Source organism: Varanus komodoensis, unplaced genomic scaffold, assembly GCF_004798865.1.
Source record: "Varanus komodoensis strain SLA01 unplaced genomic scaffold, ASM479886v1 scaffold16, whole genome shotgun sequence".
In the NCBI taxonomy this organism is placed as follows: Eukaryota; Metazoa; Chordata; class Lepidosauria; order Squamata; family Varanidae; genus Varanus; species Varanus komodoensis.
In genome coordinates, this window is record NW_025335468.1 from 17,515,644 (window position 1) to 17,539,666 (window position 24,023).

At 40.5% G+C, this 24,023-nt stretch overlaps 1 protein-coding gene across 3 annotated transcripts in view; it reads left to right on the top strand.

Annotated features, from left to right (window-relative positions):
• Nucleotides 1-24,023, top strand: part of PARVA (parvin alpha) — a 109,052-nt gene that overhangs the window by 71,418 nt on the left and 13,611 nt on the right. For 2 of the 3 annotated variants that reach the window (XM_044425595.1, XM_044425596.1), the window contains exons 6-13: nucleotides 1,665-1,805; nucleotides 4,213-4,328; nucleotides 6,060-6,118; nucleotides 6,612-6,631; nucleotides 8,655-8,716; nucleotides 11,837-11,905; nucleotides 19,865-19,966; nucleotides 21,622-21,694. In XM_044425595.1, the coding sequence (XP_044281530.1) occupies nucleotides 1,665-1,805; nucleotides 4,213-4,328; nucleotides 6,060-6,118; nucleotides 6,612-6,631; nucleotides 8,655-8,716; nucleotides 11,837-11,905; nucleotides 19,865-19,966; nucleotides 21,622-21,694 (642 nt within the window). Of the gene's footprint in view, nucleotides 1-1,664; nucleotides 1,806-4,212; nucleotides 4,329-6,059; nucleotides 6,119-6,611; nucleotides 6,632-8,654; nucleotides 8,717-11,836; nucleotides 11,906-13,319; nucleotides 13,404-14,629; nucleotides 15,215-19,864; nucleotides 19,967-21,621; nucleotides 21,695-24,023 lie in introns of those variants that run through there. The other variant, XM_044425597.1, reaches the window with a different exon arrangement.

Consider the following 24,023-nt stretch of genomic DNA (forward strand, 5'->3'; position numbering starts at 1 on the left):
TTCTCTACACAGTGGTTGAGCCACATTCTTACTTTTTTGTAATAATGGCTATTACAGTGCTCTAGGGGATGTTCTCATATAGTCTGATTTTTTTTTAATAACTCAAGTCTGATTGGTGCTTCTGCGCAACTGTATCCCTTTTGATACGAGCCCCTTGAAGTTCTTGATGCTGTTTGTAAAGATATGCTCTCCAACAAACTCTGAGGCCTTCCAGAAAGAGGTATACTTATACCTGGTATACCTTAGAACAGGTATATAGATTATGTGACACCAGAATTGCACACAGGTGGATTCTAGCTACTTAGTATGGGACTTCTGAAGGCAGTGGGTTGCACCAGAGCTAATTCATCCATGCCCAGGATTCGGAAGCATAAAGTTAATATGGTACAGTGGCTTACCCAAGAAGAGCAGCAACTGTAACTGCTGCCAACTTACTTCTGTCAAGTGCAGGCTAGGAAAGTGAATACTTTTGCAACCAGCGAAGCCAGTTTGTTTTTGTTTACTTAACTTTAGCATCACAGTGAAAATAATTTGCAACTTCACAGCATTCAGCATCTTGTGTACATCAAGTGGTAACAATGCCAGCCAAATGTATTTCTATTCCAGAGTGTAACAGAACAACATGTGGAAAAGTCAAAGGTCCTGCAGGGCAGTACAAAGGTGATTGACTTGGCAGCTCGATTGCAAAGGGAGCCAAAGGCCAGGCAGGCATTGATTACCTGTCTTTTTAATACTGCTGGCTGGTCAAAGATTAAACATGGTGCTCTAGATCCTCTACTTCTACAAGGATAAAAGGATAACATTCTTGTATACCAGGAATGGAACAACCTACTTCACATGCGACCCTCTACCTCGTAAGTTCAAAAACCCCTGACCTATTTTCAGAAGTCCCTAGCCTGATTTCAAAAGCCTTTGCATACAATCAGTCCAGACCTCTGACAAAAGAAAATCTGAGGAGGAAGAGTTGGAGTGGGGGGAGAAAAGAGGAGGAGAAAGAGGGTTGATCCACCAACTCTTGGTTTTGCCCCTTCCCTACCTCCTGTTCACCTATAGCCTCTGATAAATTACCCGTGAGGGAATGTGGCCCTTGCCAAAGAAAAAGTCTCCCACCCCTGAGGCAGAACCTTAGTTGTTTATAATTTCATTGAAGAGTCAAACAACCATTTCTCTCATGTTTTTATCACAGTTTTATTTAAGTAAGCTAGAAGAACCTTCCTGTGTCTTCTACAGAGCATCCACTGTGGCCCTGCTGCTCTGAGGCCAGAAACAGCTCCTCAAAGGAGGAGATCTGATTGTGGGTTTTCCCCCATTCCTGCCCATCATGAAAAGTTCATTGAGGATATCCAGATTTAAGATCCAGGCTGGTATCATGTATGGCCCTTGTTGGAAACAGAAATGGGGCCAAGTAGACTCTCTAGGAGAAATAAATGTTAAATGGGTTGGCATCTTTGTTCTTTGCTTAAAAAAACAAATAGAGATCTGTAATGGAAGACAAAAGTGTTTGGAGGGAGAGGTAAAGAAATCATTGGAAGTTACTCTGAAACATCAGACTAGTTCTGTACAGAAAATCCATTGTGGTATGTGGAACAGAATATCTTTGCGGTGCACTTGGTACATGGAGTTGAGATGTGGACCTGCCACTCTTTTTTCCATTATCACTTTAGAGAAGCTTGAGAGTGAGAAACTCAATGTTGCTGAAGTCACACAGTCTGAAATAGCTCAGAAACAGAAACTACAGACAGTACTTGAAAAGATCAATGAAACCCTTAAACTTCCTCCAAGGAGCATCAAGTGGAATGTTGACTGTGAGTTATGCATTTTATGATGGAATCTTATTGATGGTATTAAAGGATTAATAAATACTTATTGATGGTACTGAAAGTTACAAAAGGTTACAAAAACAAACCTTGTTTTGTAGAATTTGTTAGACTGGACAGAAGCTATAATGTATTCTTAATTAGAAAGAGATTCAGCAATATGCATGTCTGCATTTAATTTATATCTAAAATTGTGTTCGAATGCACAATTCTATTGATGTCATAGTACAGTAGCTACTTCTGATGACAAGTATACACAAAATATTGCAGTGGAAATTTTGTAGCGTTTTTTACTATTTAAGTTCATTTTGCATGTACGTTATTGCACAAGGGCCATGTATAGACACGTCAGAGGTAACGATTTCCCTAAACCCAGTACAGTATGTTCTGTTCTTTTCTGTTTCTGTTGCAGCTCCCTATGGGATTGGGGAAAAATTTATTTAATTCCCACTAATATATATCCTGCCTTTCTATATGAGGATACTCAAGAGTGGCGCACAACAGAAAAATTGGCATATGCCCTATTCAGGCAAGGGTTATTTTGGTTGATTATTTCACCCATGCTGCTGTCCAGGGGATCAGCTTCCTCTGGCAGTTGTTACAAGTAGAGCCCTCCTTGAGGGCCAGCCAGGAACCCTGGTACAGCTTTTCTGAAGAGAAGGCGGAGGAGGAGGAGGAACCACCACTGGCACAGCAATGCGAGTTCCCCACCTGGTGGCTCTGCCTCTTGTCCCCTTGTCCTCTGCATCCCATGGAGAGCCTCCTTCAACTCTCTGCCCATCACCTTAGGGGAGAAGAGGGCAGGTGGGGACCTTGCCTGCTCTAGCAACAGCTGCTGCCCTCTCTCCCCATTGGGTGGCTGCTGCGTCTTGCCACTGTCTCCCAGGACTGCCCACCTAGTCAGATGGCAAGTAACTGAGTGGTGCCAGTGTTGCTCACTCACCTGCCCTCTTTGTTCTGGCAGGCTTGGCAGGTGACCATTGACCGCCCAGTCTGTCCCACTGTGTGAGTGGACAGAGAATAGGAGGAGAAGCTGCCATGGCAGGAAGCACTTCCCAGATTCTACAGCCAGCCTTTTGTTTGCTGGTTCCTTCAGGGAGCTCAGGGCCGTTATACACAGAGTCATCTTTTTTTGGCCATTAGATTCCCACTCAGCTAAGTTAGCTTGAAAGATCATGACTTTTCCAGAGAGTTTCTTGGCTAAGAAGGGACCTGAGTACAGTGTTCCTCTAACCTCATCCTGCATTTTGGCCATCAGACTACGCTTGATCTTAAAAAAGCTTTGGAGCTGTCTTCGGTTGAAATGAATTGGAAATGAATAGGACTGGAACATGTTGGATTACAACCCATGTCTGCAGACGACTTAAATGGCTGCTTGGAATAGCTTTTTATGCAGATCCCTATTGTGAAAGCTTTTCTTTTTTAAAAAAGAAAGGAACAACACAGTTTTATATTTGCCCTGTAAGAAACCTGAGAAATTTAGTCACCTAGAATACATTGAGTGGTAATTTTGCAGAAGAATATCTGCACAAAATAGAAATATGTTGAAGGAGATACATGTTCCCATTAGTTCTCCTCCAGTTTTGGTTGTACAATGACATGTTGACAACTGAAAAGCTGAAAATGTGGTCAATGGTGTACCTAAAATTAAATGTTTTAGAACATTGCTGTGATAACTCTGACACAGGAAAACAGTAATGCAAAATCTGCTTCTATAATACAGTTGTAAATTATTTCCTTTGATGCTACAGGTTTGGTTGTGAATTTAAAGTTTCCTACAGCAAGCCTTTTGATATCTTACAGTCTTGTTAGTGTTAACGACACATGCAAAACCTGCTTGAATAAGCTACAATAACAAGAACTCTTAACAAGTTCATGAGGAATGTTTGAGTCATACAGTTTAGTAAGTTATTGCTCAAGGGTACACGCTAAATAGACTCATTCATCTTTCTGCAGACATTGTGACACTTAAAAATGAATTAAGTGCATGTTATGAATACAAAAATATCCTTCTCATAGTTCATAAATCGACACTGGAATAGCAAGGATAAAGGAACAAGCACAGGGAGTGCATAGATAGCACTTAATACAGCTGCATAATAAAATCTGCCTTTTGAATCAAGCTTAGATTTCCATCTTTCAAGCCAATGGAATCTAGGCATGCAAAAAAAATCTAACCTGAGGAGTACTGTTGATTTAGTTGTTTTCTTAGGACCAGTTGATTTATGACCGGAACACGAAATAGTTAAAGGAAAATATCCTTTCAGCAATCTCTAGTGGGCCAAGATGCCAAAGAATAAAATATCCTACATACCTAGGAAAGGGGGCACTGCATGTGAAAATAAATATTTATTTTAGTGTGTCTTGTGTAACTTGAGTTCTTAATCTGTTTCAGCTGTCCATGCCAAAAGTCTAGTTGCAATACTTCACCTTTTGATTGCATTATCACAGTACTTTCGGGCCCCAATCAGGCTGCCGGATCATGTGTCTATTCAAGTTGTGGTTGTCCAGGTATGAATGACATATCATTAACATTTTTGGCATTTTTTTTCTTTTAGAGTTGAGAGTCTGTGTAAAAACAATCAGCTGAACTAGCATTTGTTGGTTCTGGCCAACCAACATATACTTCAATAGGAAAACGTAAAAAGAGCCGGTTTTCCCTAGAGAGAACTAAGCATTCTGTTGCCATTTTTATAGTCTAGCTGCCCAGTTGTAACACAGATTTAGGGCACAGTCCTATAAATATTTAGACAGGAAAAAATTCTATAACTCCCAGCATTCCCCAGGCACCCATAGAGTTACAAGGGGGAGTAGGGCTTCTTTCTAAACATACAATAGGATGTTGGCCTTTGGCCTCAGGGAGGCTGCAGATGGGTTTGGCCAGGCATCCGACACCCCTAGGATTGCTCTGATGAGATTCAGTACGGTTTAGTTTAGAGTGCCGGGAGAAATATCTACAACCTCAGATATGCAGATGATACCACTCTAAAGGCAGAAAGTGAAGAGGAACTAAAGAGCTGCTTGATGCGGGTGAAAGAGGAGAGTGCAAAAGTTGGCTTGAAACTCAGCATTAAGAAAACTAAGATCATGGCATCCAGTCCTATCACTTTCTGGAAAATAGATGGGGAAGAAATGGAGGTAGTGACAGATTTTATTTTTCTGAGCTCCAAGATCACCGCAGATGGTAACTGCAGCCAAGAAATTAAAAGACGCTTGCTCCTGGGGAGGAAAGCTATGGCAAATCTAGACAGCGTACTGAAAAGCAGAGACTTCACCCTGCCAACAAAAGTGCTTATAGTCAAGAATATGGTTTTCCCAGTTGCAATGTATGGCTGTGAAAGCTGGACCATAAGGAAGGCTGAGCGCCGAAGAATTGAGGCCTTTGAATTGTGGTGCTGGAGCAGACTCCTGAGGGTCCCTTGGACTGCAAGTAGATCAAACCAGCCAATCTTAAAGGAAATCAACCCTGACTGCTCTTTAGAAGGCCAGATACTGAAGCTGAAACTCAAATACTTTGGCAACCTAACGAGAAGGAAGGACTCACTGGAGAAGACCCTGATGCTGGGAATGATTGACAGCAAAAGGAGAAGGGGACGACACAGGTTGAGGAGGCTAGATGGAGTCACTGGGGCGGTGGGTGTGGGGTTAAGTGGACCCTGGGGGATGGTGAAGAACAGGAGAGCCTGGAGGAATGTTGTCCACGGGGTCATGATGGATCAGATGTGACTTTGCGACTAACAACAACATACAATTGCCAATCAGTGATCTCAATAACTTTCTGATAGTCTTCCTGCATGGTAGCTTTCTTCTTTAAATATACAAATAAGACGCTGTGCTGAATACTCAACAGTCAATATTTGTTCATTGAGCACAACTTTAATAAATGTCCGTTCCAGTGTTGTATATTCTAATCCATTCTGATCACAGATTTAGACTTTTTTATAAGCCTGTGAAAATGCTGGTCTATCGTGCTCCATAATATTACCTGTCTGACATTTCAAGTTCACTCTCTTTTTGTTTTTATGTTTTTAAAAAACTTAGTTCCTTTTGGATCCTTTTGTTTTGGCCATCTTCTGCCTACTTTCCTCCCAGCAGTATATATGCATTTCTGCCTTTAGGCGTATGGGCAGAACTGCATTCACAGAGTTTTGAATAGCAGATGACACCCATCTGTGCATGTAAAAACACTCTAGCATTATAAGAATTATATATAGCATAAATATTATATAATCTATTTTCCAGAAGCGCGAAGGAATCCTCCAGTCCCGGCAAATCCAAGAGGAAATAACTGGTAACACTGAGTACGTCAACATCACTCTCTGGTGAAAATGCAACCATTTGCCTGCATTATTTCTGGGGCTGCGTACCTGATGTATACTTATATACTGATCTATATCTATATATTCCAAATCCAAATTGCAGATTCTACTTCATGACTGCTTGTGAACAGTGCCCAAAAGCTGGGACAAATAGATGTTTCTTTCCAAGTATTTTTAAATCTTGTAAAAAGTAAAGTTTGGCTAATCACCTCTTTAACAAATCATAAAAATCTTTAAATAGTCAAACGTACACTTGTAATTTTACAAGAAGATCCTGTTTAATTGAAGTTAGTGGGGAGTATGCTATGGGGTTGGAAATCTTGTATGGATATTTCTCAGTTGGCATGAAAAGCCCATGTATATTGCTAGGTGCAGATTTACCCATATACGCAGTTTTACTTCTGCACTGAGAGAAATATATTCAATTAACACAGGAGTAAGTACGTATTTAATTGTATTATTTCTTTTCCTGCAGGGCATTTTCAGGACGGCATGGTAAGATTCATTTGACTCCTAGCTTTTTTCAAAGTTTTTTTTTCACTTAATTCTGCTACAGGTGCTTAATTCATTTGTAGCTGTCTTGATTAGTGTGTAAATCTAAGTCTTGTCTATTAAGATACATGAATTCCCAAGAAAAATAAGCTGTGATACTGCTTAACTGTAGATCTCATTATCCTTTTCTTGGATAATGGCCCACTTTTCAAACTCTACAGGTCTGTGTTGTATCTCCGGATCTCTGCTCAGGTACCTGGATCTGCAAAAAGCCTGAATCAGTGAAATTACTTGTATTAAAAGGAATCTCACCACAAAAGCTTTCTTATGAAATTGTGCAGCTAATAATTACAGCCTTATCAAAGACATGGGATAACTTAATTTCCCAGTTGTAATCTCTGTTGCTCAGAGTGTAGGAGAAAGGTAAAATACTTCCCGAAGTCTCTTTTCTCAAAGACATCAGGGAAAGACCTGAGTTAATCTGTAGAGCCATGCAGAGGTCTGTATGAACTCTGCACTTAGTGCTGGCGCACTGCGATGTGAATCCAGGATTAAGAAACCCAAGGAATCAGAACATGTACAATGGCAAGTCCACATGCAGAGATCTCGAGATTCCAGATCCCTAGCTTTGGGATGCCTGTTGGCATCCCATTCAGTATGAAAATTTGGTCAGATACGTCTAACCAAACTTTAACTAAAAATAACAAGCCCAGGTCAACACTAAGCCTGTACCTCTATACTGTGCCCCATTCATTCAGTGCAGAGAAGAGCAATCATCAGCACTGGGTATAATCAGGTAATCTTGTGGATCTCCTACATGAAAACCAAAGCAAATAGATAAGAGTAATGACTTCAGTCCTTCCCTCACAATCATGTATAGGCAGACCTAAATCTCAAAGGACAGCAAACTGCTGCTCCTGAATGTTCTTTTACAAAATGTTTACTACCTAAAATTGTTAAAAGCTGCAGCACCTCTTTCTGGCACACATGTACAGACTTTGGTTCTAATAGATTTGCTTTCAGCTTGCTAACTGCTGTGGTTCATATAGAGAACTTGTTAAAAACCTTCACTGCAATTCCTATACTGCATCTATATTGCAATTCCTAAATTGCACCTTGATCACAGGGAATCTTTAGGGGAGGAGTGCTGTGCTATGCAGCTGAGAATTGTATGTGCACATATATTTTGTATATATCCTCTGCAAGTTTTTTTTAAGATCAACTATTCATAAAAAATAAATAATTTTGTTAGTCTTAAATTCTTCTTGACTATTCAGTGTTCATGTCAGCACCAGATTGTTTTAAAGAATATATTACCCTGAATATACTACCTTTCCTGGAATACATTTAGCATGACAAACTCCTGTGTATCTAACACAATGTTTCTATAACAGAGAATTCCAGTGACATAAATACTTATAAATAACAGTCCTGTTTAAGATTCTGTTAACAGTGTTATATTTTTCCAGCACCTCCTTCCAAGCTAATATGCTTCATGAACTCTTTAATCGGAGGGAAACCAATTTTAGAATAGGTTAGCTTGAATGCCATAAATAAGGTTCAAGGAACATTTTGATATAGTAAATGCCAAGCCTTGTAGCGTCCTGTAACACCCTGAACTAAGTAGGTACCCAATGGGAGATGAAGGAAGCCCAAGGCTGAGGATTGCCCTTGCTCTTCTCTCACTGTTTTACCCATGTGCATGAGCAAAAGGGGCACCACCAGGATTCTTGGCCCTCCTGCACCCAGCTGTCTCCTGTGCCAGAGCTAAAGGCACTTGCAATGTGGGAGCCACCACTGGTACCGTCCGGAAGAGCAGGGGAAGGGTACTCTGAATTCAGAGCACATTTCCAAGGCTGAAAATGGAGCTCCAAATTTCCCTCTGTCCACCTAGGCAGCATCTAGGGGCCACTGGGTTGCACCATGAGCCTTGGTCTAGGTAACACATAAGGCTTTTGTTGCCTTGGAATTCTCATCCTGCAATGTTACATTACCTAATAGTTTGTTGTCTTCACTTGTATTTCAGAACGGGATGCATTCGATACACTGTTTGACCATGCTCCAGACAAACTTAATGTTGTGAAAAAGGTTGGAAAATGTCTTTGTTTATAACATAGGGAATGCAAGTAGTATAGAAATACACTGCATATAATTGTTGGGAGTGGGAAAGATGGGCACTCCTTTTCAAGGACTTCAGCGGGATGACACTCAGGGGAACTGAGGGGAGGACTGAGGGGAGACTGGGAATGTGGGCCAAGCTGAGACTCTGGAATAAGAGTAATGGAGATGCTTATCTCAAGGCCAGACTTCCCAGTAGGCAGGTAGTCTCTGGGAATAACCAAGATGTACGGTTGGCAGGAGGGGACTTGAAGCAGGGAGTTGCTCAAACAGATACAGCTCTTGAACCCTTGACCAGCATCAGCAGAGGAAGGTGGCCCAAGTAGAGGGTAGCGTGCAGAGACGAGACATGCTTATTTCATAGAGTCTCTCCTGAAGGAATGGGCACCAGGCATGCTCTTAAGAAGAGTTCCTGGAGGCGAATCCTAGATTGGGTTCAACAAACCACTTTGTGCATGCTCAGAGATTCATTCTGGGGTTTTGTGCTTTTGGTCAATAGAGAACACTTCGCAAGGAAAAATGTTTGTGGCTTTTGAATGTGTGAAGGAGAAACCCTAGCTCCTGACAATAACTGAAACAGAAATTTTTAAGTAGTCTCATAATTCCACATGGTTCATCTTGGAAGCCTGTAGTTTTTCCTACTGTATGTTTTATTGCTACCAAATATAAATAGATTCAAACTAGAAGCTGGGCTCAGACCAATTAGCTTGCACTCCACTTCTGTTCTGATACTGAAGACGACCTCTTCACTTGTCTTCCGCAAGACTCAGAGGTCCCGCCGGTCGCAGTGGCAGGTTGTGTCTCTGTTGCATGTGCAGATCATTTGGCAGAGGCATTATATTTTCCTCTGTACATAATTATGCCTTCCTCTATGTACTGTCAAAGCAGCTGCCAGCCTTCCCCAGCCTCATGTATTCGGAATATTTTGGCCTAGAATTCCCATCACTCTTCCGGTTGATGAGAGCGATGGAAGCTGTCTGGAGGGCATCAGGATGGAGAAGCCCATGCCTGAGCTGTGCTGAAGCACTTCATCATCATACCCTCATAGGCGAACATCAACCCATAAATGCCAGTTAGAGCTGTTAAGGCAGGAGTAGGGCATTTATGGCCTCCAGGGCATAGCTCCCATCATTCCTGATCATTGGCTAGGCTGCATGGGCTGCAAGGACTTAGCCTCAAGCAACATCTGGAAGGATGTCAGGAAGAAAAATGCGAACAGGGCAGAGAAATGGAATACCAGTGTCTCTTTCACACTGAAGTTAGGTGTAGAATCCTCTTGGGGCCTAGACCTCCATTGTCATTCAGTAGCGCCCCATGCAACAGTAGTAATGCAAATGGTGTCATACCTGTTGTTCCTAGTTTTTTTTTAAAACTTTCAATGAACATTTCTTTTCCCTATCAAAGTGAATTTAAAGCAAGTGACCAAAAAGAAATATTGTCATTATATGCCTCAAAAATCTACCATTTATTAAAAAAAATATCACTTGTAGAGCATCAAACTTGCTATCTACCTGATGAGGTCTGCAATTGTACAGAATTTCAAATTGATGGGGTACATTCAGCCAGTTATAAAGTGCTGAAAAATGATACATTTGTTCTGTTTATGCAAACCATGGCTCAGTATATCACAGGTCTTGCAAATGCTGAGGACTCCTGTGATACATATTTCATTCGTAATTATTGATGAGGTTTGCTTTCATTGGTTTGCTGAAATTCTGAACCACAGTTTAAACATTATGAAAGGCTATGGCAGCAAAGTTCTCTCAGGCGTGCTCATTTTCACTCTGAAGCTATTCTGTGGCAGCATTTTGAACTCCACTCTTTCTGTCAGCATTCTGGGTAGCAGAGAACTGTCATCTGAGATAAGAGTGAGGTAATTATGAAGGCCAAGAGAATCATCCTCATTAATAAACAGAAGAAGGAAAAGAAAAAAAGCTATGCTAGAACCCTGTGCATAAGCTGTTCTGATGAGAAACATACTGGCTCATTTGTAACTCGAACACAGTTAATGTTTTTTTAATTTGTAATAATTTCCAGAAACCAGGGAAATTCAATAATAAAAAATGCTGCCAGTTTAAGGCCAGAGTTACAGCTATCTCACATTGCTTCAATGCTCCACAAAGCCAGGAAATTGGATGTTTAGGCAGATGCCTTCAGAGGTGCCCCCATGATCTATAATGATATTGCACGATGTCACAAATTCTGCTTGCTTACAAGAAACAAGCAGGCATGGAACAATTCACCAGAGTCTGATTATGCTAGCAATAAAGTAAGGTTCAGCTGGTTCATGAAGCAATTCAGGACTGGAGATTCCAGGCACTCCATCTTCCCTATCTACAAAAAACAGGGGAAATATGGATGATTAGTGGATATGGGTGCAATCCAATGCCTGGAAAAAGACAGGAAAAACTCTGTAATTCTCAGCATGCTCCAGTCACTATACCTGGATAGAAGGATGTTTGAAATTGTAAGATTTTTTTCCTGTCTAACCATGCACAGGATCGTGCCCTGAGCACAATTTGTGACCAGTGTTTCTGATCATGGGGCATGTCTGTTAAGGCTTCCAATTTCTTGGCTTTGTGGAGCCTGAGCCACCATGTGATTGCCTTAACTGTCATCTTAAATGGCAGGTTGGTTGATCTCTGAATATTCTTTTGTTTTCTTCAGCATTATCTCTTATGAGACTTGGCACTAGTGAGTGAATGAGACACGGGAATTTCCATTTTGCAGAATTTTGCCTTATGATCTCCTGCCGATACAGATCAGCACAGCTCCCTTGAAAAGAACAGTGGCATTCCACTTTACATCAACCTACCTCTTGGCTCTAATGCTATTGTCTCTACACACCGACAGCAGTAACCATATAGTTTTTAAAGAGATAAATATTTTGCAGCGGTATGTGTTCCTTATGTGTTTGTGCTTGTGATGAGGTTTGATGTGGTTTTCCTGCTCCCATACACTGACAAACAGAGGAATTCAATTAACCTTTTAAAAAAGATTCTGACCTTTAAGATTAATGTTTGCATGACTGTTTTTCAAAAGTTAAAATATGCTGATCTGAAAGCTGCTGTGTGTGTTCTTAAATTTCAGACCCTTATAACTTTCGTGAATAAGCACCTGAATAAACTGAATTTGGAAGTCACTGAACTAGAAACCCAGGTAGGATTATATGATCATATTTAGAGGAGGGGAATGTTTTCCTGTGTTCTTCATGTATTGCAGCTGATTCTGTTTAAGGTGTTATGATGGATGGGAAGAAGTATCGAGGTAATGCCAAGTTGTTTTGGTCCTAATGGATGCCTCTATGCAGAATAGGAGCACAGGTGATCCAGGCTACAAATTGTTGTGCTTGCTGTGAGGACCTCAGAAATCCAGGTGCAGAATGGGGCAGATGGAACCCTTTATGTCCAGAAGTCTTTCTTGTTCATTGGATCTACCCCAAATTATCTACCTGGAATTATCTGAGTGACGCAGAAGTTACTCCATGCAGCTACTCCCAGATCGCTAGCTGTGCCAGGGAGCCGGAGGCCGTAACATTTTTTCTCACGCCATGTAGTTGCTTTATACAGGAATCAACGGAGAGGTATGGGAAGCACCCACACGGACACATACGAATGGCTCTGGGGTGAGGTTTTGAGTGGGCTGCACTAGGTCACTGGGAATACGTTCTGTTTGGCTTTGCCCTCCTTGAACCCCTTTGCTTTTTCTATCGATGGACATTTCCAGCACACCCATCAGCCACTGAGACTGATTTCTTTGCTCGAGGCTGAGGTTTTGCTTCTGGCGATACTCTTCCACTACATGCAAGGAAGAAGGTGTGGGGGCTTTGGGTGAGGCACTGTGGAGCAGGTGCGGAGACTGCCTGCTCTTGCATTTGCTGAGTGCAAGAGCAGGCAGAATGATGCATGTGACCCGTGAACCCCAAAATCTGGCTGCTTGGCTGGGGAGACGGTATAGGAAAAGTAGGGCATGGCTCCCATTAAGCGGACGTGCCGCTGCCTACCGACTCGCACCCCAGAAAGAGAGGATCCCAGCGTAGCGCTGACCGTGCTTTGTCTCTGCTTCCGGATCAGTCGGTTTCTGTACCTCCAGTTGCTCGTCTTCTACAGTCACACTGGCTTGCGAGTGAGTGGGAGGAGGTGTGTCAGCTTCCCCAGCTTTGATAGCTTTCACATTCCACAAATTCCAGAATGCTCTCTCCATCTCGCTCTCTTTCAGAACTGCTCAAGAAAGTCCCCCAGCTGTTTCCCTGCCTTTAGCTCCTATTGAGAAAATGTCTGCTGGGCATTAACAAACCATTTGCCTGACAAAAGCAACCAGCTCCTTTATTTTCTATTTGCAAGTTCTAAAATTAGGTGGTTCGCTTAGAAATGGCAGTGTGTGAAAGAGTGACTTCTTAGAGCGGAGGAGGGTATTGTATACGCACAGCAGTTTGTTTGGGCACCTTTTGCCTTCTCTGCTATACAAATTTGAAGGAAATGAGTTTTGTAGGTAATAAGCAGTTGGTATGTGAACCACCCGGTTTTACATAGTACAAACACAAAGTGAAAATGCCACATTATCATCTCCATAGCTACTGCACACGGAGGCCATATGGAGGAATTACCTGCCATAGATGGCGAGTGTCTCCAAGATAGTAGAAAATGACCATTTCCTGGTACGTAAACCTTGAAAGCACCTCATGCACGATCTCACTGGTGGCTTGTTGGGAAAAGGGAGAAGAACCTTTACTTCCTCTCTGTGTTCTGAAATGTGAAGTAGGTGGAACTGGGCTATAATAAATAATCTTGGAGAGATGAGAACAGATGGGGTTTTGCAGGACAGGCTGTTTCAAAGAGCTTCGGATATGGAACTGCACAAAGCTTGAAATACAGGAGAGCCCTGTGTTGTTGTTGGCACCAAAAAGAGGTCGCACCCTTTTGTCTGTTTAAAAAAAAAAGTATTTGCAGGTCCTTCAGACACGCTGTGGTAGGGTTACAAGTGACTAGATGCACACACATTTATCACTGAGCACCAAATCCTAAGCCAGGAGACTGGGCCTATGAACCAGTAGTCTCTAGTTGAACGTTCACCTTTGCCATGAACTCAGCAGATAGATTTAGCCGCGCTTGAATCGTTCAGGTCCCTCACTTAAGTCTGCAACGCGCAGGTAATAGCGCTGCCCTATTACCAGGGCTGTGACTACCAAGAGAATACAGGTAAAATGCTGTGAAGCAATGAAGAAGCATGAACCGTCATCATCATCATCTGCACTTTGGTATTTTCAAATTGCCATACAGGACATTTTCTTTTTATATTATTTTATTTATATTATATTATATTCATATATAAATTTATGTCATTCTATAACCGTGCTTTCAGAAAAAATGCTAGGCTGGCTGTTTCCCAAGGTTGTAAATACAACTCAGAGGTACGGAAAGTGAAGCATTGTAGTGATAAACAAGGGATGAAAGAGGAAGAGGTGGCATATGGCAAACTGAGCCCGCAGCAGCGTGCCTTCTCTAGATGCCTTAAAGTCAAAAAGGAGTAGAGGATGAAGTGTGGACAGAAATGAGGACGGAGAGGTCCTTGGTCAGTAGAGCAGCCTGGCAGGGCAATTCTGTATTCTGGCAGGGCAATTCTGTATTCTGATGTCTCTTCCTTCTAAGGAGTAGCGGTTTTAAACATATATAGAAAAGCATTAAACTAAATATATAAAACAAATTCAAACCATGGCTTGTTAGTAGACTGGGTTCAGACAACATGATATCCTACATTTCAAAAACAAGCTATAGTCCAGTGACAACCTGCAATCAACCCTGAGTGCAGGTTATTGTGCTGCATGAACCCAGACTTGTCCTCTGGCAGTGGGCAGTATGCAGACATTCTGTTTCTACCTTACAGTGGAAGTCCAGTGATGGTGACACAAGGAGGCCTCCATCTGGAAAAGCCCATAGAAAACCTATCCGGAATACTGCAAAGGTTGATGAGAAAGAAAGAGCAGACTACAAAGCAGGTTTCATGTGCCTAGTCTAGGAGTGGGCATTACACAAGTTGTAGGATACATTCAGGCCCCATGACCATTTTTGCAGGCCCTGCCCCAGTTGATTTTGCCAGTGTGGAGGCAATAACAAGCAAGCAAAGTGCATAGGGAGCATGTGCCTTGTTTGCAAACAGAATCTAATTCCGAAAACCACTTGTGAGAGCAATTCTGTTTGCAAACAAAATCACCATTTTATTTGTCATGTCAATGGGGAATTTTGGTCATGGAGTATGGCCCTAGTAGGTTCCATTGGAGCTATGCAGTACCTAAACCCCTGTAGATAACTTGTTCCTCTATTGTCTTAAAGATCCTTCTTGGTGTAATCTGCCTATAACTTGTGTAAATACCTCTGCTTGGTTATCTAGTTTATCTGCAAGACTGGCTCACACTGTTGCAAGCTGTACATCTGTCCTCACATTCATTGCTAAGGTGATTATTATTCACTTGTACCTGAGCTGGGGTCTGGTACTGAACTGTTCAGGTCAACATAACCAGGTTAATCTGCTTTGCTATGTGAAATGCTGAAGGGCATAAACTTAAGGCAAGAGAATGACAGAATTCATCAATGTAACTTTCGATCTGAACATAACAAGGAGTTTCATCTCCTGCAAACAAGCTGATCCTCCTTAGAATATTTGCTAATTTCTCACCCTCATGTTATCTGAATAGCTATGACATGCTCTTTGGAAAGGGAGAAAATCTGGTCTAGTCAGAATTCTGAAACATCAATATATATATCTTGGTTCCTAAAGTAAGAGAGATTTGGACATATCCATATTCTTGCATTTCAACGAAATGGGTATAGGGCCCTTTTCTTCCAGCATGGGCATGGAAGCTCCACAGGAAGGAAGGAAAGGAAGGAAGGAAGGAAGGAAGGAAGGAAGGAAGGAAGGAAGGAAGGAAACTAGCAGAGGGCACAGGAGAGATTGCCAAAGGTTTCTCTGGTGCCAAGTGCCCAGGTATAGTTTTTCTCCAGAGCGGGGAAAGAACTAATACAGGTTCCAGGAGAACTGTGCTACTGTCAGGGTGGATCTTCAAGGAACCAGGAAGGCAGCTTAGCACAGGCGTGCGCTAGCGAGATGGTATATTTCCCCTTCATTTGCTCATTGCCACTGACCTGTTACTTTGAATTCCTTATTGCTTTGCGCACTGAAACGGATATGTATCTTTAAACTGCTTATTGTTGTGCTCCATATCAGTCCAACATTTCCTGAATTCTTAATATATCTTTTACCCTGCTATCCAAACTCAAATTGTGTGCTTTGGGGTTAGAATGTAAACATGAAGTACAAACTGAAGAGGCAGGATTGACACTTGAGATTAATAAACAATGGTCAAGGAACATCTAATGAATTCAAATGTCCAAGTTCTGAGGAACTGGTAACTGGCAGAGCAACTCTCAGATTACTTTCTGTTTGAGAAATCATGGGGGATGGGAGGATGCCAGCTGGCTGGACATGTTGTCTCTTATCTTCAAAAAGGATCCCATGAACTTCAGGCCAGTTAGTTTAACATCAATCCCTGGGAAAATTCTGCAGTATATAATAAAGCAGTAAAATGTAAGCACCTTGAAGACAATGCAGTGATTATTAGAAGCTAGCACAGAGCTTTCAAGAATAAATTTTGCCAGATTACTCTGATCTCATTTTTTGGTCAGATCAGATCATTTTTTGATTTGGTGAATTCCTTGCAGACTGTAGGAATGCTACACTCTTACATCAGATCACATCATAGCATATATCATATGTTGTTGTTGCTTGTTGCTAGTCATGAAGTCATGTCCGACCCATCGCGACCCCATGGACAACATTCCTCCAGGCCTTCCTGTCTTCCACCATAACTTTCAGAAAAACTTTGGTAAAGTGCTCTATGACATTCTGATCAGCCAACTAGCTAAAAGTGGGCTAGATGGAACAACCATTAGGTGGATTCACAGTTGGCTACAGAATTAGACTCAAAGAATACCTTTCGGTGGCACTTTCTCAAACTCCCAGGTTGCACGCAATTTGCTTAATACAACCTGTAAGTTAACTGTGCTCCCCTAAGGACACAGACAGACTTCAAAGAAGCCAACACAAAGAAGCCCAGTGGAATCCTTGGCCAGTCATTCTCAAGGAACTAAGAGTGCTTGGGAATGAAAGAGACTGGGTTTGTTTTACTACGGGTGATGGCAATCGCTACTGCTGCAAAGCTTGTGCCCTCAGATGGGCTTGTCTGCTGGTGCCAAGTCACAAAAATAGCAATCCTGCCTTTAAAGCTTTTCATCCTTCAGTGATCTCACAGCTGTATCCTGAAACAATGGACATGAGAGAGAGCTCATCTCGTCGTTAGTCAGGGGATAGAACCCTTAGCAGGAAGTGTGTTGTCTTTTCCTTGACTATAAAGTCCGGAATGTGGAAGATGGGAATAATAGCATGTTGGGACAGATTGTATCATGGTGATTTTAACAGGTAGTGGAGTGACTAGGACTGTGGAGATGCAGGTTCAAATCCCTGCTTGGCCATGAAGCTTTCTGAGTTGACCTTGGCCTCAGGTTAACTTGCCACACAGAATTGCTTTGGGGAACAAACCATTTTCAACAGCTTGAGCTCCTTGTGCAAACAATGGATTATAAATACATGAACAGGTGGTTGCGTTGGCTTGTGACCTCAGTAGCTTCCTGACTGTAGCACTCTTGGCTCAAAATGTGCTGGAAAGCATCTTAGATCGCTGTTGAAACGGGCGTTTACCAAATTGCCCAAGGCTAAGAGAAGGGTCAGTAGCATTTGAAAGGCAGTGGTTCAGGCAATGGAAGTTTAAAATTAAAGAGCATCTTTAGCAGAGGAATAAAATGCTAAGTTTTTGATGGAAGAAGAATCTACTGCTGACAGTAGTATTTATATGATGCCAAGTTTAAAGTGGCCTTTCCAATCCTTTGTACCATTTTGGATTCCATGCTAAATCATGGCTATGGTGACAGCTGAACCAGCAAACTTACATATCTCTTTTACTGTAATTGTTCTTTGAATTTCAGAAACATCCTTAGATTGGGTTCAGAAAACCATGAATACCATTGGGGAAAAAAGAAAAGAAAAAGATTTTATCCTTGACATTTTCCCATAATTTTCCCATAGCCCTTCTCCAGGAACCCTCTTTGAAGGAAATTCGTAGGGTTGTTAGTCCCTGTGCAATACACTCCACAGGGAGGTTTGCCTGGCACCATCACTCTATTCTTTTTGGTGTCAGGCGAAGACTTTTTTATTCTCCTGGTATTTTAATGATTAATTGGTTTTATCCTTGTTTTTATTACTATTTTAGATGCAGTGTGCTGTGCATTGTTGGTATGGTTTTGTTCTTGGATTTCTGTTCCTTGTAAGCCATTCAGAGACTTTTTTAGTGATGGACAGCATAGAAAAATTCAAATGTTTAAATAAATAAAATAAACTTTAAAATATGTTGCCTTTGAGGAAGGTAGTGGGAGAATTTCTAAAATAACAAAATCTACATGTTCACAACTCCTCTTCTTCATCATGTTGCTTCTCACCTTCAGATCTGTGTATCTCCACTGTCTTTCAGAAGGATGTCCATTTTAGACTTTAAAATGCATGTAAAAGATAAGAGCTGTCTGTCACACACACACACTGAGGGAAGATTGTTGTTCCTATCAAAATTGAAGGGTTACCATTGCAAGAGTTCTCTTCCAGGGAGCACTGGAGAAACAAGGAAAACCTATATTAGCTCTTCAAATCTTCCTCTGAGGATAGCATTGTTGTACAAATAAGCAGAAAAGCCATGGCTTGATGTGAAAGGCAGCAGGAAAGGGGCCCAGGGCAAGACACTAAGCATAATACAATTAGGCTGCAAGTCTGTATGCATTTTCAGACCCATTGAATTTCATAGGACTTACTTCTGAGAACCTATGGCTGGGATAGCACTGTAAATAATTAGTTCATAGAATAGTAGACTTGGAGGGGAGCAGAGGGGCTAACCCACTGCTCAGTGTAGGACTTCAAGTTAAATTATCCCTCTCAGTGACTGTCCAGTTGCATCTTGAATACCTCTAGTGTGAGAGAACCCACAACCTCCATAGGGAATAGTTTCATTGTTGTGCTACTCTCTTCATGATTTTTTTCCTGATATCTAGCAGCACTCTGGCATTACTTCAGTACATCTCACTTCTGGAGAGATAGTTAAGCCATGGTCAGATAACTTTTCTCCTTGCTTATATTTGAGGAGAGATTGCATAAGTTGCATAATGGTTCCTCCCCTTCACATGAAAGTGAATAATAGACCAGAATATCTTGGGTTCAAAATCTCCATGCCTCAAAAAAGAAAACCAACAGAACCTTTTGTTTGCATTTGGTTTTTCTTCTTGGGTCCAGGAAATTTGCATTGTGCAATTACCTGGTTTGTGCAATACATGTTTGACTGCTTGGATGAAGTTTGGATACACACACTGCAGTTTAATGATGTTAAGAGGTTTTTTTAAAAATCATTTCTAGAATGAAGGAGGCATCCAGCTTTCAGAGAATCACCTGTCATTTATATTCAGTGTATGTGTCTATGAACTTTGGTGAAAAAATGATTTATTAAAATCTCTCACATTTTAGCATGTTGTATTCCCTAAATATGGGGAAAACCTCATATTTTGAAAAATCACAATTTTTTCTTCATCACTGAAGTTTAAAGGGATTTAAACTTCACTTGCCAGTTACCTTGCAGTGATGGCAGCCAGTTGACTGCTCCATGTGCTAAATTCCATCTCCAGATATATGATTGTTTCCATCTTTCTAGAGCTGTTAGCTACAGAACAATAAATTAGGGAAAATGGATTCAGAAACAAAATATAGCATTTTCTTGCTGTGAATACAAATAGAATTATATATCAGAATTTTACAACATCATTACACTTCTTTGTTGGGTACCTCAATTCTTCTAATCACATTTGGTGTTGCTTAGGTCCTTCTGTTGTTATGGAAAGGTGTTTCCATGCATGTAATAGTTTATGGTTGTTTATTTCTTCAGAATTAGATGATGTCTTCACAGGGAGAAAGAGAGCTCATTCCAGAGGTTGTGCAACTGTGAGATATTATGCTGAAAAATACCTCCCATCTTAGTTTGCAGATGGTGTGTACTTGGTGCTCCTGATGGGTCTTCTGGAAGGTTATTTTGTGCCTCTTCACAGCTTTTTTTTGACTCCTGATAGTTTTGAACAAAAGGTAATTCTGTTTTTGAAATACATATTTGTATTTAAAGAAAACCTGATCTTGAAGAATTATTTAAATATATGGTAACATCAGCTAGAGTTACAATTGCATCAAAATGGAAAGCAGAAAACTGCCCAACTAGTGAAGACTGGAAAAATGAGCTAGCTGAATATGCAGCAATGGTAAATTAACCAGCTATACAAATAGGACTGGCTGAAAAAATTAATGATAACTGGAAAATATCATAAGTGTGTGTGTTATATTTTAATATTTAATAATTAAGAGAAAAAATAGAACTTACATAAGGATGACTTAGCCAATATATTTACTAACTAGGTATATAAATACAAAACTGGTTAAAATTATTATGATAAATGGAAAGCCTATTATACCTACTTTATTCAGAAATTCAGAGAAAAAATAGAAACTACAGATATTCAATATTATGTATAAAATGCTTAAATTGATATAATTCCTCCTCGAATTTAACTTCTTTTTATTATGATATTGTTTTATTTTGGAAAAACAGAACATCAATTAATTGTTGCTGGATTTGTTAATACATTGTAAAGTGAATTATTATTTATTTGATACCCATGTTAAAACAATGTTTATATAATAGTTATTAGTCTTAATTAAGTATTAATTAATTTAACTGAGTATTATTTTTAACTAAGAATTATTATGTTAAAACTGTAGTTACAAATTTGGTAGATGTAATATATGTGATATTTCCCGCATATAGTATTATATGTAATTTTTGTACAAGGTCTCTTGGTAACTTTTCTTTTTTGTTTCTTTTTTCCCTTTATCTTTGTGTATTAAAAAAAAAGAAATTAACCTAATGTCCTGAGCATAGCATGACATTAAGTTAACATTAAGACTGAGAGTTCTTTCAGTCATTACTTTCCACATGTAGTTTTTTATAAGCTAACTTCCTAGAATATATAGAAACATAGAAACAGAGCGAGTCAGAAGCGGTCTCCCAGGCCATCTAGTCTGACCTCCAGCAATCATCACTGTATGTTGTTGTTGTTGTTAGTCGCAAAGTCATGTCCGACCCATCGCCACTCCATGGACAACATTCCTCCAGGCCTTCCTGTCCTCCACCATCTCCCGGTGTCCACCCAAGCTCACACCAACTGCTTCAGTGACTCCATCTAGCCACCTCATCCTCTGCCGTCCCCTTCTTCTTTTGCCATCTATTGTTCCCAGCATTAGACTCTTCTCCAGGGACTCCTTCCTTCTCATTAGGTGGCCAAAGTATTTGAGTTTTCAGTATCTTCAGTATCTGGCCTTCTAAAGAGCAGTCAGGGTTGATCTCCTCTAGGACTGACCGGTTTGATCGCCTTGCGGCCCAAGGGACTCACAGGAGTCTCCTCCAGCACCACAATTCAAAGGCCTCAATCCTTTTGCACTCAGCCTTCCTTATGGTCCAGCTTTCACAACCATACATTGCAACTGGGAAAACCATAGCCTTGACTATGCGCACTTTTGTTGGCAGGGTGATGTCTCTGCTTTTTAGTATGCTGTCTAGATTAGAATATATATAGACAGTTAATTACTCTGTATGAACACTGTTCTTATATCCTTAACTAATATACTGAGCCTTGCTATACAAAAACCTAGAACTGTGAATAATTGTTCTCTTATACCTAAATCACCAGGTACTCAATGTATCTTTTGCATTTGAGCTGATGCAAGATGGAGGGCTGGAAAAACCCAAACCAAGGCCAGAAGGTACCTTTTTGAACTTCTTGTAGTTTATCTAATGATAAAACAGATTTTGAATGAAAGGACATTTTAAAATAGTAAAGGGTTAAGTACAATAAATAGGAAATGACATGAAAAATAAATGCCTCATTTCCTTTGAAACTACAGCAATTATTAGAATTGTGTCTATTTTCCATAGCTTTTGATGTTTCTTGAAATGCAGAAAGGGAAATACATTATCAGATGTAAATCTTCATGCTTTCTTTTGGTGGTCACCAAGCCTAGTTCAAAGGAGTGTAGATAACATCCAAATTTCATTTTAAACAAACAGATTGAAAACAGAGAGCCTCCCCCCATGGGGTGGTATACAAATGCAATAAATAATTAACAAACAAAAATGGGACTGTTTAATGGGTACCTCAGGCATTCCACGCAATTTAGTCTTTGCAATGAATGAACGAGACATGTGGGAGAACTTTGTCCTTTCCTCAAAAATTTTTACCAAAATAGAAGAGGAAAAAATGGTCAGCCTTTGGTGGGACACTTCCATCCCGGTGATTTTTCTCTCCTCTGGTTGCCTTCCAATTAGTGTATCCCATGAGTTACATTGCACAAGAGGAACCATTGTTACCACATGGCAGACTTCCTGTTTTCAAAGGAAGTCCGCAAGCAAGTAGAAATGCTTGCTTCTGGAAGCAGGCACATTGGTAGAACACCAGTCGGCATTTTTCCACTTGTTTTGGTTTGTCCCCTTCAGCACTCAATTGCCATTGTACAAGCAGTGTAGGCCGCTTGTTTAACAGAATTACAGGGCAAAAGAAAATCAGGGGCATCGGCATCTGTTGTGTTCTTCCCTGTAGGACAGAAGGAGGGCTTAGTTTCTCAGGCTTATGAAAAGTCCATTCCTTGTTTGTTTGCTTAAACAAGCTCTGTGTCTGCATGGCTTCATTCCTTGAAGATTTGGGAACATCACTGCCAATGCTCACTTGTCTCTAAATCTTAGGATCACCTTGGAATTTTTGTTTTGATCTTTGTGATGGCCTAGTCCTGAGACCTTGTATAATAGAATGGCATACAAAAGCTTTTAATAAATAAATAGTGTCCAGGGCTTGAAATAAAAATATATGAGTTTTTAAATAGTATGAACTGTATATCTGGCTGCCTTTTTAAACCCCTATGAAAATGGTGCACCATTTGGCTGTATTTTGGTAGGTCTGATCTCTTACAAGGGTAACAGAATGCCTGAAAATCGCATGCTGGTTGAATGGAGTGCAGAAAAGTTATAGCCCTCTCTAGAACACCTGGGTCTCCCATTATAACAACACATTAGAAATACTACTTTTTCTCTGACTCTTTTCCCCTGTAACCTCAAGCTGGCACAAACAGTAAAAAAGAATGAAATAATTCCATGATGCCCATGACACTCATTTGTTTCAATTTCTTTCATTTTTAAAAATTGTTATGAAAGAAATGGAATCTACTAATGTATAGTTTAAAATGTACTAGTATGGGATTCGTCCATATCCTTATATCTCATTCATTACTTCAACAGCTTGGGGGATACTTTGTTTAAACAAAGAATTGTGAAAATATTGCAGATGTAATGATGCAGCATTAGAAAAACAGACTGTTAATGTTGCTAGGAAATGTTCAGTGCTAACTGCCTATGTGGATTAATTGTGACTTTTAACACATGGCCTTCATCAAATTGAGTGGAGATAAAATGGGAATTCTAGAGCCTCAGTGAAAACGGAGAATTACTGTGATTCCATATCCCTTGTGGACAGTTAATGTCATTATTCCATTTCAATTTTGCAGGTATTTATTGCTTAGAAAGATACTTGGATTTTTTCCAGTGTAAATCAAACCACACAAACATTTTAGCATTCATTTACATGTTTATGCGTGCATTGGACATTCCATGTGCAATTACTGAAAAGCTTAATATGAAACTTCCTGCTCAATATGAGTGGAAAAACACATCTGTTTTATATGTTGTTAAGTTGGGCAGAACGCCCATGTTTCAGACTTCTAGCAGGCATGGGAATACTGAAAATGCTCTTTCGTCATCTATATGTGAATGCAACAAAGCTTATGAATTCATTATTTGCTCAGAAAACTTTAAAATAATTACCGCATAATATTAAAGTATATAGGAACAAAAATCTAAATGAAGATTCCCCACCCCCAGAAACAAGGGCTCTGCCTGTCACCAGTGTAGTGAAATTTTGCATTTTCAAGCCTTCATTCTGTATTGTGTGCGTCATGTCCGTTTTTTTAAACTCTTCGCAGAAAATCACTAGAACAGGTGAGCAACTTGTGGCCCTTCCAGACGTTTAGTCCTTCAGCTCCCCTC